This window comes from Acipenser ruthenus, chromosome 3, assembly GCF_902713425.1.
Source record: "Acipenser ruthenus chromosome 3, fAciRut3.2 maternal haplotype, whole genome shotgun sequence".
Taxonomy (NCBI): Eukaryota; Metazoa; Chordata; class Actinopteri; order Acipenseriformes; family Acipenseridae; genus Acipenser; species Acipenser ruthenus.
Window position 1 is genome coordinate 90,444,643 of NC_081191.1, and position 19,869 is coordinate 90,464,511.

The following is a 19,869-nucleotide window of genomic DNA, read 5'->3' on the forward strand; positions in this document are numbered from 1 at the left end:
GTTAACGTTGATATCTGTTAAGACACTGGACTGCCCAGTGTGTCTGTCAGCTGGGGATACGAAGAAGCCTGTAGCTACTCTATCCAATATTTAACTGTTAATAAACCGAACGAGTACTAATCATACTCCGATTCGTAAAAAACTTTAAATACATGAGTCTGTCAATTTCTTGGGTGCTACATTAGTCATCTAGATATATTGCGGGTCAAGAGCGTAATAAAAATACCCCACAAGGAGTAGTACCATCTCTGTCCTCATAACATCTCCCCTGAGATAAGAGTGTATACTGAGCAAAATGGAAAGAGTACGTAAAGAAAACTGAACCCTCAGATTTCGTGACATCGTAATGCACGGCAGCTTGTATGCTATTCTATATATATTGATTTAAGCCAACATGTGTGATTTATCAATATAATTTCAAAAGATAAAAAGCTTTTACTGTACAGTACTTTACGATTTTCCCTTTTATATACTATGTATAAACATTTTTAACACAATTCTTGTTAAAGAATAAAAACAATCATGATAAAAAATGTATGATTCTACAGTACATAATTTATACATTAGCAAAGGAGATCATCCTAAAGCCAACCTAATAGATCAATACATATAACTGACTAGCAGACATCTAAGAAACAGCCGTTAAATACCTTAAGATGAATGTGTGTCTGGAATTTCTGCTGAATAATGGTTTATCAGGGCAGTCCAATTCCCTGGTCTCCGAGACACCATCCTCACCATGTAAAACAATATGAACCTGCAAGACAAGTAGACGGCAGTAAAATAAAGAGCCTGGTAGGTTTTAAGATTTTAAATACTGCATCAATTTGAGTAACCCTGTTTATTTCTGAACTGGACTCCTGATGGAGTAATGTCAACATCTGCTGATTTTCACAAACCAGACTAAAAACTCTACATACTGTAATTGTAATTATGTCCTATTGTGATGAACCCCAAGGACAACATGGTGAAATGATGGGAAATGCGTTGGTATTCAATGTAAGCATGAATTGCATTGTTTCAGAGTGTTTGTTCTATGATTAGAGGTTATGTGAATCTGCAGCAATCAAAGTTGTAACCATTTTGTTTCCATTATTAGGGAAGTTAAAGTATGTGAATATGAAACCCAGGAAGGATTTCAATATGTGACCTTTTATTCTCAGTCAAGGAGCCACCAACACTAGGTATTCAAAACAACATAATATACTGTATGTGTTACCTTGGCTGTAGTGCCTGCCCTAGACCGGAAGCCTGTGTCGATGATGATTGAGTACAGCTGCTGGTCAGAAGGGTTGTTGTCCTGGAGGAGGACGGAACCAGTCTTTTTTTCGCTGTACAGATCGGCTTGCTTGCAGGCAATGACCAGGAGGATGTAGATGAGCAGGATGAAGAAGATCACCATGCATGGGACCAAGTTGTTAATGAGGCTGCCCAGGACAAGAAAGACAAATCAACTAACAAATCACCCCAAACTGACATACAAATGCAATGGGCCAGTTAAGTGAGTAATAAAGCCATCAAAACAGTAAAGGCAGAACTACTCAGAATGATTAAACACCACACGCTAGTAAGAACAAGGTGAAGCTACTTGCTCTATGGCTAAGCTGTCACCAAAAGGGACTGTACATTCGTTGCTGCTTTTTCTAAGTGGCTTTTTATTTTATTCAGCTGCATTAAAGATATAAAATGCATCTGTTCTGGGGTTTACTGGTTGTTTACAGCTAAATTCAAGTAGCTGTCTGTACGTACATGTTTTACTGTAAGATCCCTTTTAATATTATGCAATGCAGTATGTATGCATGCATTCCAAAGCTAATGCTGTTGTCTTTTTAGCTGTTTTTGCGACTTCTAAATTCTAGATTTTCTGCTACAGGTTGTCAAAAATCAAACACTTACCTAATAAACTGAGACACATCTGTAAAATCATAGTTGCTACTTATTTGCCGGTTTACCATTGTGAACGTTGTTAAGTGGTTGCAACTAAAAGAAAGAAAAAAAAATCATGCTTCAATTACTGATGTGGACATTATACAGGAATATGATTATATATATATATATATATATATATATATATATATATATATATATATATATATATATATATATATATATATATATATATATACACACAAATATGAAAGCAATTTATCTTTGGAAATATACAAAATGTATTTGATTGACTCATTCTTGAATTTTACTTAGATCATATTTTTTCATGCTTACAAAATATTCTATAAACTAAACAATGTTTCTAAAAAGACTCCTCGTTGCTGAAGTGAGGTGGGAAAGCATATTAGCGTTGCACTGTTCTCTGAAGCCCATACTGTATGTGAAGCACAATGCACTGAAGCCTGTGCAACACTTACTGTATATGCTTCCCTACCTCACGTAAGAAAATACACCTTGATGAGTCTTCTTTACAAACTATCATTCAAATTTTGCAACTGCACTAAGCTACTAACCCTTAGAGAAAAGGGGAAACATGCAAAACAAGGCTTGGTTAAACTTCCAGAGCTGTCAATAAACACTCCTCATGCTCTTTCTGTATGAACTCTGATTCAACACTTAGAACAACTTCATTTCTATTGTATACTTATATGCAGATTACACTGCTGCAGTCAATCCACCCATACTAACCCAGTCTCTCCTGGCATACACACAATGAACGGTAAACTGCAATCATACCTGCAGTTAACTTTATTTGAGGACAAGCCTTGCACAGGAGAGCAGCCATCTGATTTCCACTGTTTGATGTCATCCCAGTACAGACACTGGGTCCACTGGATAGTTATGGTGTAGTTCACAGCACTGGCAATGTACTTGTTTCTGGCTGTTCTGTTGTAATCAGCATTGAGGAGGGCAAGGTAATAACTGCCTGTGTCTAATACAAAAAACATAGGTGCTATGTAAGTGCAAACAAAAGGGGTAAGTCAGCAGGACATGGCTAAAACCACCCCCTCTTTCAAATGTATTAGAACTTTCATTTAACATTTACACCAGCACAGTTTGCATTGAGTGATGTTTTTTTTAATGAGATGTCCCATTTGTCTATAGCAAAAACACATTAGTTGCCAGATCTTAACAGAAACTCATAAATATTTTTCTACACCCTATTGTATATACACCCTTTTTTTTGTAAAATGAAATGGTGCAGAAAATGTTTTTTTTTTAGAAAAAAAATGAATAAAAAGGTGGCACAAACTTTACACTCAAGCAACTGCTTTGCAAATCTTGCCCAGTTGCCCCATACTACATGGCTGTGGAACAAAATAAATAGTGGATACATGATGGCTGAAGCAGAAGTGGGTAACATAAAAATAATCGACGAGTTACTGAAGCCATAACCACAGAGGGTTAAAGTCCGGATTTGTGTCTTTGCTCAAGCAGACTTGAGTTTTCTGTTTATCCTCCTTAAAAAATAATACATATAGAGTTTATGAACTTGGTCATGCTTTGGGTATAAATAAAGGGACATTTGTACAGTAAAAAAAAAAAAAAGAAAAAAAAGTGAGTTCAGAAATATGTTTGTTCTAAATTATTTGAAAGCCCTACTAGTCTAATGTTATAATCCAGAGTAAGAAATGAGATGACTGTTTAACAAAAATACATTTGTCTCTTATTTAGCAGGTTTTTATTTTTATTATGAAGCAGGAAACAGGCGTCATTGAAACTGATCCAATATGCTTTTTTGTTAAAAGGTATGGAAAAAAAGCCAATGGTTAAAATATACAGCAATAATGTATTTGTTTTTGTTTACATATTTTAGTTTGAATGTAGATATGAATTTTTTGCATATTTGCAAATTCTCAAATACTGAATTTGGGACACAGGAAATGACACCCATAAGACTTTTTTAAATGAATAATTTAGGATTATTTCAATTATGTTTGTTTGTTTAAAGTGTTATTATTACGATTATGTAAAAACTGTTTATATATCATGACCAGATAAAATGTTCGGCCTCCTTGGGCATTTAATAATTGGATTAATTAGCCTTCATAACATTTATTTCTTTATTTATATGTTTTGCAATGTTTTTTGTAATGTGGAATTTCAGACTTGAAAAAGTTAAAATAACATGCTGCTTAAACTTCAGCGGATATGCCAAGGGTACAGTGTGCAGTATTACTTTGGTTCAAATTACCATTCAAAATAGGTGAAACACTAAATTCATTGAAGCCAGCTTGTGTGGCCTTTAAATCAATGAAAGCCTAAACCCCATTCAGTATTTCAAGGGGGCTGTTATAAACAAACCTTTTAATGAACCCGCAGGTAGGACAATCTGAGCCGTATTACTCTCCCAGCTGTGAATTTGCTGAATGTTGTAGACACTAGGAGTTGGCTTCTCAAGCATCCTAAAAAACAGAAGCAAACCTTTTTTTGTTCATCAGATATCATGTTACTGGTTCGTTTTGGCTGGAATGACTAACTTGACTCCCAATATATGATGATATTGTTCATAAACATATGGTGTGCCTAAGAGGAGACTACAAATATATTGTATTTCTGTAGCTCAGTAGTGTATAGCATGGAAAGAATAATATAGTAATATAATACCAAAACCCGCAATTAAAGAATTTCCCACAAAGAATTAAACAAAAACTATTAATAAAAACAGACATTTAACAACGATTGTCTATAGAAATGGTATCATTCCAGTAGCAATACTATAAAACCAATCGCATACGTTTATATGTTTGATCAGGTATAGTGCTGTCACACAAGCAATGATCTGTGTACAGCACAGTCTCTGCCAAGCTGTTGTGTTTACAAGTGTACAACTCTGTAAAACCTGATAGGACTACAGCGACTGAATATATCTTTATTTTCTTTTTTAACATAAATCATGTGGAAATCAGATGCTCCATTTCATCCATTTACTTTGTAAAGTTGTTCTCGAAAACAAAAGTTTATTTTAGTATTTCTAAATGTAATATTTAAAAATCAAAAGCTGCTGTAGGTGTATCTGTTTTTAGTTAAGTTGTGTGGTTTAGTCTTGTGACAATTACCTGTACAAAGAAATACAAGTATGAAATGTAGCGGTCTGTTGGACTATAATAATAATAATAATAACATGACTTATAACAGCCTTTTACGACAGACAGGGCTTGTTTCCAGGTCTCCAGTAATCAAGCTCCTCACCTTAGCAGCAGCATGATGGGAAAGACTTTCTCAGCTGGCCTGGTGAAATCCAGTGTAATTTGTAGAGCCTCCATCAGGTTTTCAGAAGTCACATCAAAATTGTGAATGTTCATTTTATTCCGAAACAGTGAAAACTTTGACTTGCTTTCCTGTTGAACAAGCAGGAACAGAAACATAATTTATAATATAACAAAGCTTGGAAACACACATTGTTTTAATGTTTTATTGTACTTCACTTTAAATAACCTGTAATTAATCATAAGTTTGGCTGCACATACAGTAACAGTGTATTCCTCTATTTATTGACTGATCATCACTACTGTACATTCCTCAATGACAGAACCGGTTCTGTATACATCTCCATCAAAATCGCTGCCTCTCTTATCGAGATTGCTTTTAAAAGCTGTCATTTTTAAAATGTGGCTTACTTGTGTCCCATGAAGACAAGCCCACAAAAATATATAGTGCAGTCAACTCACACACTACAGGTAAATTGTACCGTTCTTACAATTTTGTATCCACGTTGAACTTTTAAAAGGGTCTTACTGGAAACTGTTGGTGTTCATTTTCATGACATTCATACCACATGGATATAAAAGCAACTTACATTTCTGTATGTCTTTTCAAACTCAACATTGACTGGTTCTGTAAGCCCTTTAATGTTGATCTTTCTTCTGGTGATGCAGTTATACAGTGACAGGTCAGCAACATCCCCGTTGATCTGTATTAAAGCATTGGCAAATTGCAAATTTCCTCAATTACATATTCAGAGCAATATGTTTACAAAGTACCCCTTGAATCTCTATACAGATCCCCCTAAACAACGAGATCCCTTCAACAGGTCATAGGCTTAGACATTCAACTTGTTTTAATATACAGTACAGTGGTGGTCCCTATTCAAATGATGCTTAGTAGTCAAACTCATTCAACACACACTTTTAAAAAAACAATCTATAAATACAAATTAAGTTAAAGCTTTGTAAAAAGGGTCCTGTATGGTTGGGTTCTGCAACCAACCTATATGGCTGGCAGGTGTCACTGTTTTTCTGTTACATGTGCAAATATCTTATTTATTTCCTTTTTTTTGCCTCAGAAAACAGGAATGCACTGATCTGAAAGTACTTCTGATTCCTTGCACAACTCTATAGTTTCATGCAGTTATGAAGCTTAAATACCCACAAGACTAAACTGATACCTCTACTGTAATTTGAAAAAACCTCAGATCAGTAAGGATGTGCAACAACTCTGATGAGAGAAACTTGCCTTTAAGAAGTTTTGGAGACACCTTTTTGACAGAATATTGTATTACAATTTAAATGCCTATTCTGAAATGTTGCACATCTTTACTGAACCTTAAACTACAGATACATTACAGAAGTGCTGAAAGAAATACTATATGAAGACATTAATAAGTACTTCTAGTTAAACTGTTTCTTTTTAGTACTTTGTACTTTTTTTTCAATAACTCTTACCTTAACAGGTGCTGTTCCCCAGAAGTAAAGGTTTTGCTTGAAGAACACAAGCTGACTGATATAGCAAGTGCTGTTCCTGTCAGTCTGTGCAGTTATGTGCTTGTTTAAAATGTCAGGAAGGTAGAATCTGGTGGAGCCGGCACTCTCCACTGAATTCTGAAAGCTGTAGTGTTGAGTAGTCTGGAGCTCCATTAGACTGGTGTTTACATTAAACTGGGTGTGATTTAGAAAAACCACAAATTTCTGAAATTTTTAAAAAAGCGCTTAGAGTTAAAAGTAAACAATATTTCAAATAACATGCACATTACCAGTACACATGATAAACTGTTGAAATTGCCACTCCCCAACCCCCCCCCCCCCCCCCCCCACTCCATTTCTTTTTTTTTTTTTTTTTTGCTCCACATCACACATTGAGAAATAAAATGTCATCTGGGAGTGTATCTGTAAAGTTCTAGTAAAGAGACTCACCAGCAGCAGCTCTCTAGTCGTCCTTATCCCATCAGCGATGAACTCTATGCCCTCTTCAGTGGTGTTGTCAGGGACTTCAATGGCATTCGACAGCAGACTCACCAGGATCCTTACTGTCCATTCATCCAAAAAATAGCTATCTGGGGTAAAAGGCTCCTGGAAGCGCTGTGATAGATCATTGACATGACCTGTGACAAGCTTTGCACTGTTGAAGGTTATCTTTGTTGGTGAATAAAAAACAAACAGACAAAGAAAGACCCAGCAGTAGTTATACATCTCACAAACCAGTATCAAACACACATAAGCAAGGATATCATTTTCCGAGAACAACTACACACAGCAAATAAACAAAGTACAGAGCACTCCGTTTATAAGAATCACATCCATCCTGGATGATCTGATTCTTATAAGCGGTTGATTCTTAAAAGCAGACCGATATGATTACAATTAGCAAAAGCACCTCCGCGCATCAGCAGTTTAAATACAGTATACAAATGTCAATGGTGCTCAATCACTGAGGACAATACATCAAAACAAGCCCTCGTGGGCAAGCAACTTGTTATATGATCACGATTATGTTTATTCAAGGGTACAGTATACTTGAGAAGTGATCATCTCGTGAGGGTGCCTAGTTTAACTGCCTTACGGTGTTACATGTGATGGCCTTTGAATTAAAATGTCATTACAGTACATTATACTGTCAGGACCACCACTGCATTTAAGCACCTGTGGCTTGTTTTTTTTTGTTTCGATGCAAATCTCACAGATTTTCACTAAGCGGAGATGCAAAGCTCCAACCCCCCACTGTGCCGCTACGCAATCCTCCTTCCTCCACATGCATATCACTCAATAACACTGCTGTACTCAGTATATAGTCAATGAATGTGTATTCACTTTATTAAAACAAATTTTCACTAACAGAGAACACAAACAATACCTGTGCAATGCAGTCACGCGTTTTTCTTTTTCCTGCCATGTCGACATACATAAGCTGCACAACTTGATTTTTTTCTACTGGGAGTCACTGTGGACCAGGGATTATACTGCACACGCTGGGTACGTGCCTAATCACGCGAGATGTGATCAAATTCAAATTCAAAAACAGCTTTATTGGTTGTACACGTCACTGCACTTGATGCAGTATCATATTACATGTAGTCAGTTTGCCCTGAAATGATTCTTATAAGAGGACTGCTTGATTCTTACAAGCGGAGTATTTTAACATGATTAATATAGGAATGATTTTATCCCAGTGGTTTTGATCACTATATGTGGTTGATTCTTATATCAGTAATTCTTATAAATGGAGTGCACTGTACTGTGAATATGCAGTTCCACTGCCAAAACAGTTACAAGCAATATATAACAGGGATTGAGTTTTCCTTATCAAATTTGGGAGCTAAATTCCCAAGACATATCTTTAGCAGCTTAACCAATCAGGTGTATTTCTGTGATATGCGTTAGTCAGCATTAGTAGGCCGAAGGATGAGTGTAATTATTGTCAAAAACACAAGGTGATGGTGCTTGATTATATTTCAATGATGCAACACTTGATATTAAAGAGGTAACTTCTGTGCGATTTTAGATGTACAGATGCTAGCTCAGTGGCAGCTGGTCCACCACTGTACAAGGTGGCAGGTATTCAACTTATCTGTGCTGTGTTTGAGCTGAACCATTGCATAGAAGTTAAATCAATTGTGATGCAAGTTACAGTACACCTGCATTACATGTTTAGCAGTATAGCTGCATGGGCGTTTGGATTTCTACTGTTGTGCAACGATTGGCTGAAACGACATTGTGGGTTGTACAGAATGTCAGTATCTTAGTGTCTGAGATACAAGGTGCTGAAAGTGCAAACAAGCATGCCTTATTAAAGAACTACTTACCTGCTCTTTAACCTCCATTAAATCATTAAGCATATACAGCTTATCAATCAGTGCTCCCTGGAGGAGGATGAAAAAAACAACGCTATTACAAAGAGTTAGTTTACCATCGTCATTCATTATAGTCGTATCTTTATCAGTATATGATTATTTTCACACTGCAGGTCATCCACACATTATATATTATATTATTTTGTTGATTGACTCCAGTCTATTCTAATGTAAACACTGGAGGATCTAAACACCACCATTGTTTAAATTACTTAGAAAGTACTTGAGATGTCACTCCAGTGCAGCTCATACCTGGTGAGTGAGTTGGAGTCCACACACTGAAGCGATTAAGGCACTCCTTGTTTGTGTCAGCAGCTCTACTGTGGCGCCAGGCTCCAAACTCAGGCGGTTCAGAACATTGGTCAACAAAATGACATAATTTCGAATCTCCAGGTCACTTCCCATGAGCAAAAGCCTTGAAAGGTTTTTTAGGCCATCAATATATCTTGGGAAAAAAAAAAAAAAGGATTATTTTTTAGAGTTGGTCACCATTCTGGTATAAACGTTTATTAATATTCTCTTATTAAATCCATAAAACACTAAACAAATACGTATATGCTTTCAAATTACTTTTTAAAATATAAAATACACCTTTTACCATTAAAAAAAACCCTGAATAGTAACCATTTTGAACTACTAGGACCGAACCCTTTTTTTTGTTTCATTTGTTTGCATGAAGACATTACTTACAGTTCTTCATCAGGGTTGTAGCTGGAGGACAGGTTTCTCTGGAAACTGGGCAAGACGGTCACCCTTACTGGGCATGGTTTGGTTCTTGCACCAAATCTATTACTAATCTCAGTGTAGATGGTAACTGGAAAAAGGGCAATAAAACAAGATAAATGCAAGTCTGTTAAATTATTCCCAAATTTGCAAATACAGAATATGGATGCTGGACAATATAAGCTGGTATAACATCACAAGAGAGCAAAGTGGCTGATTTAATTGTCATGCAATACAATACAATACATGCTGGGCAACATGCATTACTGATCAGGGCTGTACATGACCACTGTACATTGTGATATAATGTTATCAATGACTTAGACATGCAACAGCCTTTATAGAATAAACTTGAAACCTGCTACTGTACATGAAGTTACAGAGTATCTGGTTGGATACTCTAGTCTATACACATCAACTGAGAACACAGTAGTGAGGCACTTGCTGGGTGGCTGTTGCGCAAAGACCACATCAAAAGAGACAACTGTGTGTTTTTACTTCCATACCTTTATAGCCATCAGATGGATCTCCAGCAGGAAGGTTGAAGTAATACTGGACATCTCGTCCTTCATATAGAAGCTTTCGAGAAGAGTTTCCTATGCTGAAACTGTACTGATACAGGAGATCCTATTGGATATGCCATTGCACGACAAAAAACACAATAAAGAACTTATTGAAGAGAACAAAATCCCTAATCCCATATCAATAAGGAAGACAATCGGATATACATTAAATCTTCATTCAACATTCATGAACATTTTACATGTACCTCTAAAGCATGGCTTCACAAACTCGGTCCTGGGGACCACCTGTGGCTGCTGGTTTTCATTCCAACCGAGCTCTCAGTCACTTAACTAGACTCTTAATTGAACTGATAATTTGCTTAATTAGACCTTTTTACTTGTTTTCAGCTCTTAAACAGTTGCATATTTCAAGTTAGTTGTAACATTTGATAAGTAACTTGAACTGTAACTGTTTAAGAGCTGAAAACAAGTAAAAAGGTATAATTAAGCAAATTATCAGTTCAATTAAGGGTCTAGTTAAGTAATTGAGAGCTCTGTTGGAATGAAAACCAGAAGACACAGGGGGTCCCCAGGACCGAGTTTGAGAAGCCCTGCAAGGAATAGTCTACTGCATTATCTGCAAAAAACTAAAAGGCGAATATTTTATCATATTGTTGGTTTATCCTAAAATTAATTCAGAAAAGGCACATAACTAGCTCTAGGAACAAAGAATAGGATGAATATTGGGTGTACTCACCTCCTTCCCTGAAGTGCAAAATATGCTAAAGTCAGTGCTGATCTCGTATCCTCTGTTCGGCTGCACCTGGCAGGTCATGCCTTTTGGAACTTCATTTGTAGAGAAGAATAACTGACTTTTACCCAGGATCTGATGGTTGGATTCTGTCCAGATGCAAAGTTCACATTTAAAAGTGAAGTACCAGACACAAGTGGAACATTCGCATATGTATTAGATGCAGACTACATTGGACTTACTTGCAGAAACCTCCAGCATGTAAAGCATTCTGGGTTGCAGCATAAATGGCTTAAATGTTACAAAGAATGAAGATATACCTAAAATGCAAAAGAACATAAAAACATAAGAGCTGAATGCTGTTTACAATAACACAGTACAGCATTGACCACAGAAGACAAAGGTGTCTACATACTTTACAAATGATCTGCCGAATATGCTAGCCCCTGAAATGTGTACTTAATATAAGAAAAAAGAAGAAAAATCATCATACTTGGACTATTGTGAATGTACATAATTGACACGATGGTGGCTTTTGAGGAAAGTTTTTTTATTGTATTATTTTATTATTTTTGTGTAAAATTATATATATATATATATATATATATATATATATATATATATATATATATATATATATATATATATATATATATATATAGTGCCTTGCAAAAGTATTCAGACCCCTGACCAATTCTCTCATATTACTGAATTACAAATGGTACATTGAAATTTCGTTCTGTTTGATATTTTATTTTAAAACACTGAAACTCAAAATCAATTATTGTAAGGTGACATTGGTTTTATGTTGGGAAATATTTTTAAGAAAAATAAAAAAACTGAAATATCTTGCTTGCATAAGTATTCAACCCCCACATATTAATATTTGGTAGAGCCACCTTTCGCTGCAATAACAGCTTTAAGTCTTTTGGGGTAAGTATGTACCAGCTTTGCACACAGTGTCGGAGTGATTTTGGCCCATTCTTCTTGGCAGATTTGCTCCCGGTTGTTCAGGTTGGTTGGACGACGCTTGTGGACTGCAATTTTCAAATAGTGCCACAGATTCTCAATGGGATTGAGATCAGGACTTTCACTGGGCCACTGTAGGTCATTCACCTTTTTGTTCTTGAGCCACTCCAATGTTGCTTTGGCCTTGTGCTTGCGATCATTGTCCTGCTAAAAGGTAAATTTCCTCCCAAGCTTCAGTTTCTTAGCCTGAAGCAGGTTCTCTTGCAGTATTTCCCTGTATTTTGCTCCATCCATTCTTCCTTCAATTTTAACAAGATGCCCAGTCCCTGCTGATGAGAAGCATCCCCACAGCATGATGCTGCCATCACCATACTTCACTGTAGGGATGGTGTGTCTTGAGGCATGGGCAATGTTAGGTTTGCGCCACACATAGCGCTTTGAGTTTTGGCCAAAAAGCTTTATCTTGGTCTCATCTGACCATAAAACCTTTTCCCACATCGCAGCTGGGTCACTCTCATGCTTTCTGGCAAACTCCAGACGTGCTTTCAGATGGTACTTTTTGAGTAACGGCTTCTTTCTTGCCACCCTCCCATACAGGCCAGTGTTATGCAGAGCTCTTGATATGGTTGACTGGTGCACCATTACTCCACTCCCAGCCACTGAACTCTGTAGCTCCTTCAAAGTGATTGTTGGCCTCTCTGTGGCTTCTCTCACAAGTCTCCTTCTTGTTTGAGCACTTTTGAGGGACGGCCTTTTCTTGGCAGTGCCTGGGTGGTGTGATGCAGCTTCCACTTCCTGATTATTGATCCAACTGTGCTCACTGGGATATCCAAACACTTGGATATTATTTTGTACCCTTTTCCTAATCTATGCATTTGTATTACTTTATCTCTAACTTCTGTAGAATGCTCTTTGGTCTTCATTTTCCTTCAGATTCACAGCTTGACCAATGATCCTTCAACAGTGGGGTTTTTATCCAGAAAATGTGACAGCGACTTTAATGGTTCACAGGTGGAGGCCAATGGTAAGGTAATTGTGTCCTCGTTAGGGCAATTTCTTTCATCGGTGTAAACTGGGAGCTTCCACAGCACAGGGGTTGAATACTTATGCAAGCAAGATATTTCAGTTTTTTATTTTTCTTAAAAATATTTCCCAACATAAAACCAATGTCACCTTACAATAATTGATTTTGAGTTTCAGTGTTTTAAAATAAAATATCAAACAGAATGAAATTTCAATGTACCATTTGTAATTCAGTAATATGAGAGAATTGGTCAGGGGTCTGAATACTTTTGCAAGGCACTGTATATATATATATATACTTTATATATATATACAGTATATATATATATACAGTATATATATATATATATATATATATATATATATATATATATATATATATATATATATATATATATATATATATATATAAATGTTATAAGAGAGTAATTGAGGGTTTCCTTTTACTTACTATGCAGATAAGACAACATCTTGACCTAGTACTCCTCTCAACCACATGTAATTGGTATTGTACTGTAGTTTACCTGAAGAGGTATAGGTTTTGAAGATGCCGTTGTCAATCTTCCCTCTGTTTAAGTCCAGCAAGGTAGCAGGGGGTGGCACCACAACAGAATTAGAATTATCAACGAGATTACTGCCATCGCCACTGCTCGACCCACCACCCGTTGTTCCACCATTGGCTGTTCCGCCGCTCGCTGTACCTCCCCCTTCAGAAATTCCAGAGTCACTTCCTGTGGAATATCAAGAGTGGATGTACAGCATTTAGTCACGCACCAGGCGGTTGTGACACTTCAGAGTACATACAAAAAAAAATAATTTCCACACTTTATAAATAATCTATGTACTGTAAAAGAGAGTTCACTATGTTTTTGAGAGCACTGTGAAAAGATACAAGTTTTTAAGATAACACTGTTTGATGGGGTAAAATCTAAACAGTGGGAACAAAGCTGGACCACATACAGGAGGCGGTTCAAAGGCAGTTTAAAATGGGCCACGTGCATAAGTTTTGTACTAAAATATAATTTTGTTGGTGTCTGTTTACTACCATATTCTATAGTTCAGCCTTCTGTGCACTCTACTTTATTAGAACTTTTACATCCAGATTAAAGGTGGTCCTGGGGAATATTAACTAGCACTACAAGCAATATGAGTTTTACACACAAGAGCCTCACAGATGTGTGAGATTTAGGCAATACTACTGGAGCTGGGGTATTATCAGATCTGGAGGAGTGGCTTTCCATTCACCTATGACAATGTTCCTGCAAGCAACTGACAATAAGAAGAGTCATGAAGCTGCAGGTCAGGGCTAAAGTGGCTGCATGTGGTGCCTGTGATCCGTGTAGCTGAAAACTGGATTTCAATTATTATCATTTTTCCTGACAATGTTTTATAACAATATACATTTCTTTTATACCTGGCGGTCTGCCACCTGAGAATGATCCTGAGGCCACTCCTCCTTCTTGGATTCCATTGTAGTGCGTGTCAAAGTCTGTTATAAATACATATATACACATATATACTGTATACATATACATACATATAGATAGATAGATAGATAGATAGATAGATAGATAGATAGATAGAAAAGTCATTACTCTTCACTGTATTCTAATTGTTGAACACTATATATTTTATTAAAAACAAAAAATGTAAAAAACAAGGTACAATTGCATATCCTCTCATGTAAAATATATACAAGTCAGTTAAATCCAACAATGACTACAAAGTTACATGATATTAAGTCAGTACATTCTGGAATATATTTCATATTCTCATTGGTTACTTCTGGTTTACTTTGAGCTACCCAAACATATACTAAACAAACACAAAGCGTAATGATCCCAACACCACAGTGTGTCATTTCTGGACCTTGTATATGTCTACGTATTATATAAATCAGAATAGAACCTGTAAGCTCAGTGTTGTTAGAGCCAAGGGTTTGATTAACAGCACTGCTGCCCTCTCCTCCTCCAACCACTGTGCCACTGGAGACAGAGTTATTGACTGAAACAGGGGGGCCTGAAACAGAATGTAGACAAATACTTGATAACAAAAGCATATGAAACTAAAACCATAGTCAGAATGGCAGCAGATCTAAATACTTCAAATAAATGCACGTGTGGCATTTTATTTTAAACTTTTTCGGTATGGAAAGCCAGGGATTCTGCTGTGCAATGTTATATTTTTTTAATTTCATAACCATGGTACACAAAGTTATGTCAAATAACGCAATAGGCGAAATAAAATAAATAACAATGTGACAGAGATCGAATGAGTCTTAGTGTTAGATCTCCCTCTCGACCTGTGAGAGCACGGTATACGAGGAACAGAGTACCCTTAATGAAATGGCACGACAATTTATTCCGTAGGGTAGATGGAAGTCGGTCAGTTCGGAAGGGGGCGGAGCCATGGCACCCGAGCTCAGTGACCCAGACGGTAAGCGGCGTGGCATCCGAGGACTGGAGGAGCGGATGCGCTCGTTAACCTCGGGGTCATGGGCGAGGGTATAAATAGGGGGCATGGCTGGAGTGATCTGTTCCTTTGCATATGGTTAAATTATATGACCAAGAAGGAGCCCGTTTGTGAAATCGACCGTGAGTGTTTTGTGTCTGTGTCCTAACACTGTGTGTCTTGTGTGTTGTTTCACTAAAGATTACTGAGCACGATCCGGAGCTGCAGCCGCAGGCCAGCGACAAACCCGGACTTCACCACTCACCTTTTCACTACTGGAACTGTCTGTTGTTTGCACCTTTTAGCACTTGAATCACGCACTGTCTTTGTGTTTGTGTTTAGTGTGGGTGTCGGAACGGGACTTTGGGGTTGCGGGTCAAACCCGTAGGATTATAACGAGAAGTGATATACGCCGCTATATCACTTCCAGCACCATTATTATTTACAGGTTTTGCCTTGAGGCTCTGGACATTTATTAATTTAAATAAACACCCTTGCACCTGTATCAACGTTTGTCTGTGTGATTATTCTGCCCTGCACTCACCTGCACGTCATTACCACTTTGCCACAAACAACCACATACAAATATAATAACCAGAACTTTAAAAAAAATGGATTACGGTACTAGGAGTAGAGATAAAAAAAATAATGATTGTCTTACGTCTTAAGTAGTGGGTATAATTAAACTACCAACAGCCCAGCATTGTATGTTGTTGGGACCCTCCGCTGGGTTCAAGTATGTTTAACATTCAAACTGTCATATTAGATAAAGGGGAACAGTGTAAAAAGGAATACTGTATTTACAAAACAAGTAAATTATAGGATAATGCAGTTTGAAGAAATACTGTATAAAGCATGTTAGCTACCAATTACTGTGCCACTGGAGCCAGAGTTTGTGTTGTTGACAGTAACAAATACTTAATTCCTAAAAAATACTGTATATAACTTGCAGAGTTATATAAAATGGCCTAACATGGCAAAATAGTAAAAGATGAATAGCAAAGAAAGAAATATATATTATATATATATATTTTTTTTTTACAAACTATTACTTATACATAATTGACCGTATCTGTAATTCTGTTCTGTCTATGCCTTACAAGTCCACTTCAGAAACCTGCCTTCAAAATGGCTGGACTTATTATTCAACTGACCCATAGTGGGTTTAATTATTATTATTTATTTATTATTATTTATTTCTTAGCAGACGGCCTTATCCAGGGCAACTTACAATTGTTACAAGATATCACATTATTTTTACATACAATTACATTCTTTTTTACACCTTATTTTTACATACAGTTACCCATTTATACAGTTGGGTTTTTACTGGAGCAATCTAGGTAGAGTACCTTGCTCAAGGGTACAGCAGCAGTGTCCCCCACCCGGGATTTAACCAACGACCCTCCGGTCAAGAGTCCAGAGCCCTAATCACTACTCCACACTGCTGATCGTACTGTAATTCTACACTGTAGAATTTTTTGTTTTGGTTTCTCCAAATCATCTGTAAATTGTATTTAATTAATATTTTAAATATTATAATATGGGCCAATATTGTCACAAGGCACCCATTAACCAAAAGCTTAATTATAGCTTCACTCCACTGGCTCCCTATCACCGCTCGTATCCAGTTCAAGACTCTTGTACTCGCCTACCTATGCCCAGACCAGACTGCACCCAGCTACCTCCAGACCCTCATCTCTCCCTACACCTCCACCCGACCTCTCCGCTCTGCCTGCACTAGAAGCATGGCTGTACCTCCTCTACGCTCCCCTGCCTCCAGAGCCCGCTCCTTCTCCACCCTCGCCCCGCAGTGGTGGAACAACCTTCCTATGGATGTCAGGTCTGCCCAGTCCCTGACCACCTTCCGGCGCCTCCTCAAGACACACCTCTTCAGACAACACTTGTAAACTCTTCCCTTCTGGACCATATAGCACTCTTCCTTTAATACACTTTAACTTGCACTTATCTGCTCCCTATTTTACTATATTTAATCCTGCACTTAACCCAATCTGTAGTATTTTGTATTTCACTTGCACTCGTATCTAACCCTGATGTAACTATCAACACTGTTATCTGCTCTTGAAATGTCCCGTCACATCATACTGTGTTTTGTATTTGCTTTTATTAGGATTGAAGTCATTGTTTTTTGTATCTTGCTGTTAATAATACTGTAATTCTTGATATGTATTTTTTGTATACAACTGTAAGTCACCCTAGGAAAGGGTATCTGCTAAGAAATAAATAATAATAATAATAATATTCATTTTGCGAAAAACAGTGCTTACCTGGCGTTGGTATTAGATCAAAAATAGTTCCCTCAGAGCTCCCGGAAGACCCTGCAGAGAGGACCCCCTCACCTGCTCACCGAAAGTAAATCATTATTATCGGACAGTATGGGGAGAAAATTGAACAGAATACTAAACAGTATCCTAAACTCAGTTGTAAAAAACATTGTTCAAACTGTAATTCCATTATTAGCAAGTTAACCTTAAATATTTTGCTGTCAATTTTAATTTGCACATTTTTACTTTTGTGGCTGAAGACGACTTTGAAATGCATTGCGTTTTTATTATTTTCTGACCGCCAAGCCACAGAAACATTGCAGGAGGTACAAAGGAGATCACCGGCATCACTGTATCCTGGTGGATACTACTTTACGTGATTTGCAGCAGATGCATTTTTTTTTTTTTTAAGGTGATGTCCATTTTCTTGCTTGCAGTATATAGTATTTCCCGCCTAGATCACAAGCCTTCTCTCACTACTGAAATGTTACCAACTTACACTATGCCACTCAAATAATGTTTCGCGGGCAGAAGTCTCCAATGAAGCTTTGTTTTCCTGATGTCAGGAAATAAAATCACTCCCTTGTCCAGCAGAGACTTATCGACTACAAATGCCTTCATATATATTATACTTATGAAATACTAAAATACACATTTTATTTTTTACCATTCCTGCGCAGTCCGTGAAACCATAATTTACACAGAGCCTTAATTCCACAGTACATCATATTTTCAGAGGAGTAACACCTCTCTCAATAGAATGTACTGGAAGTTCACCGATATAAAACATTGCCATTCAACAGCTCGTTTAAATCAAGTTTCATCACAACTGGATAAGTGATTCGCTTGCCATTATGTCAGAATGAAAAGGTATTTTATTCCTGCTGCTGGGGAGAGAAGGTTTTTTACAAAGCATGCCCAAACTGTTCTTTACTCTTACGTGATGTGATGGTTTTAGATGTTGATCTCCTTCGTCGCGTTCTCCCTCCCGAGGCAGGTCCCTCCACAGGAAAAAGAAAGGGGGGGAAGGGAGGGTCTTCGTTACTGGTGGGGGGTGGCTGCTCAGCAGTGGTAGTACCTGTGATGAATTGGTGTACTGAAGTATTTGTGGAGTTGTTTGAAAATGGTGCAGTATTATTAGGGGTAAGAGCAGCAGGGTTTAGGGAGGCACTTTTAGTGGTGGTGGCAGTAGTAGTAAGTGTACCTGTATCATTAGCAGGGTTAGGAGACATGGAAGTTGGAGAAGCTATAGTGACAGAAAAAGCATTGGAAGATGTAGCAGGATAAGTAGAAGGAGACACAGTGATTGGGGGTGCTTGGGTAGCTTGATCATTTCCTCCATGTGAAGGGCCGATGAATAAACTTGAAGAGCCACCGACATCGAGTGATTTGCAAAATGGGACTGAAAAAAATGTAATACAAAAATTAAAAATCAGCATAACACAAGTGCTATATCACACTACAGAGAAGATTATACAGTGGGATTGGTCATGGATCATATTGCTCCCATAATGCCATTCATTAACACATTCTAGTTGCATAAAACAGATATCACTAGCGTTATTCAAAGGTAAAGTACTGTATTATGTTTAATAAAAGGTTTAAAACTTTGTACACCCTTTAGAAGCTGTTGCAACAGAAACAACATTAACATTTGCCTTACCTTCAGTGCTGTCTTCATTAGAGGCATTCACTAAATACAAGTTCCAGGCAAAAGAAAGGTCTAAGATGTTTTCACATGTCTCACATTTAGCTTCGACTGAAAATGGTTCATTCCAATTAACGGTGTTTCCTATGCACTGATAGCAAAACACATTTATTGTCCTGAAACAAGCAAAATGTAGCTTTTAACATTTCCTTTTAGTTTTCTGGATTCAGCTTGAAACAATTGCTTCAGATTCCTAAAGGCTAATTTACTGAAGTGAGGTTTGGAAGCCTATCAGGTTTGCATTACAGGTGAAGCATTGTGCACAGCTGTGATTCCCCACCTCACTTCAGAAAAAACAGAGCATTTTGCTACGATAGTTAGTAGGCATGGGAAATAATCTAAGCAGAAACAACAATGCAGAATTATACAGAACAAGCATACTAGGACATTAAACAATATTCCGAAAACGTGGATGACAAAAGCTATCTAGGGTACTAACT

The 19,869-nt window shown here is 37.2% G+C and overlaps 1 protein-coding gene across 2 annotated transcripts in view; it reads right to left on the reverse strand.

Moving 5' to 3' along the window:
* Positions 1–19,869, reverse strand: part of LOC117394569 (polycystin-1-like protein 1) — a 61,692-nt gene that overhangs the window by 20,843 nt on the left and 20,980 nt on the right. Inside the window, exons 23-44 of one of the 2 annotated variants that reach the window (XM_059018746.1) lie at positions 19,385–19,545; positions 18,926–19,123; positions 18,662–18,799; positions 17,725–17,796; positions 14,894–15,004; positions 14,400–14,474; positions 13,510–13,716; positions 11,236–11,313; positions 11,000–11,142; positions 10,246–10,366; positions 9,707–9,830; positions 9,269–9,461; positions 8,969–9,025; positions 7,083–7,301; positions 6,615–6,857; positions 5,750–5,863; positions 5,143–5,291; positions 4,255–4,355; positions 2,686–2,881; positions 1,897–1,980; positions 1,220–1,427; positions 651–757 (exon numbers count right to left, since the gene is read on the reverse strand). In XM_059018746.1, coding sequence (XP_058874729.1) covers positions 651–757; positions 1,220–1,427; positions 1,897–1,980; positions 2,686–2,881; positions 4,255–4,355; positions 5,143–5,291; positions 5,750–5,863; positions 6,615–6,857; positions 7,083–7,301; positions 8,969–9,025; positions 9,269–9,461; positions 9,707–9,830; positions 10,246–10,366; positions 11,000–11,142; positions 11,236–11,313; positions 13,510–13,716; positions 14,400–14,474; positions 14,894–15,004; positions 17,725–17,796; positions 18,662–18,799; positions 18,926–19,123; positions 19,385–19,545 — 3,099 coding nt within the window. Of the gene's footprint in view, positions 1–650; positions 758–1,219; positions 1,428–1,896; positions 1,981–2,685; positions 2,882–4,254; positions 4,356–5,142; positions 5,292–5,749; positions 5,864–6,614; positions 6,858–7,082; positions 7,302–8,968; positions 9,026–9,268; positions 9,462–9,706; positions 9,831–10,245; positions 10,367–10,999; positions 11,143–11,235; positions 11,314–13,509; positions 13,717–14,399; positions 14,475–14,893; positions 15,005–17,724; positions 17,797–18,661; positions 19,124–19,384; positions 19,546–19,869 lie in introns of both variants that reach the window. The other variant, XM_059018745.1, reaches the window with a different exon arrangement.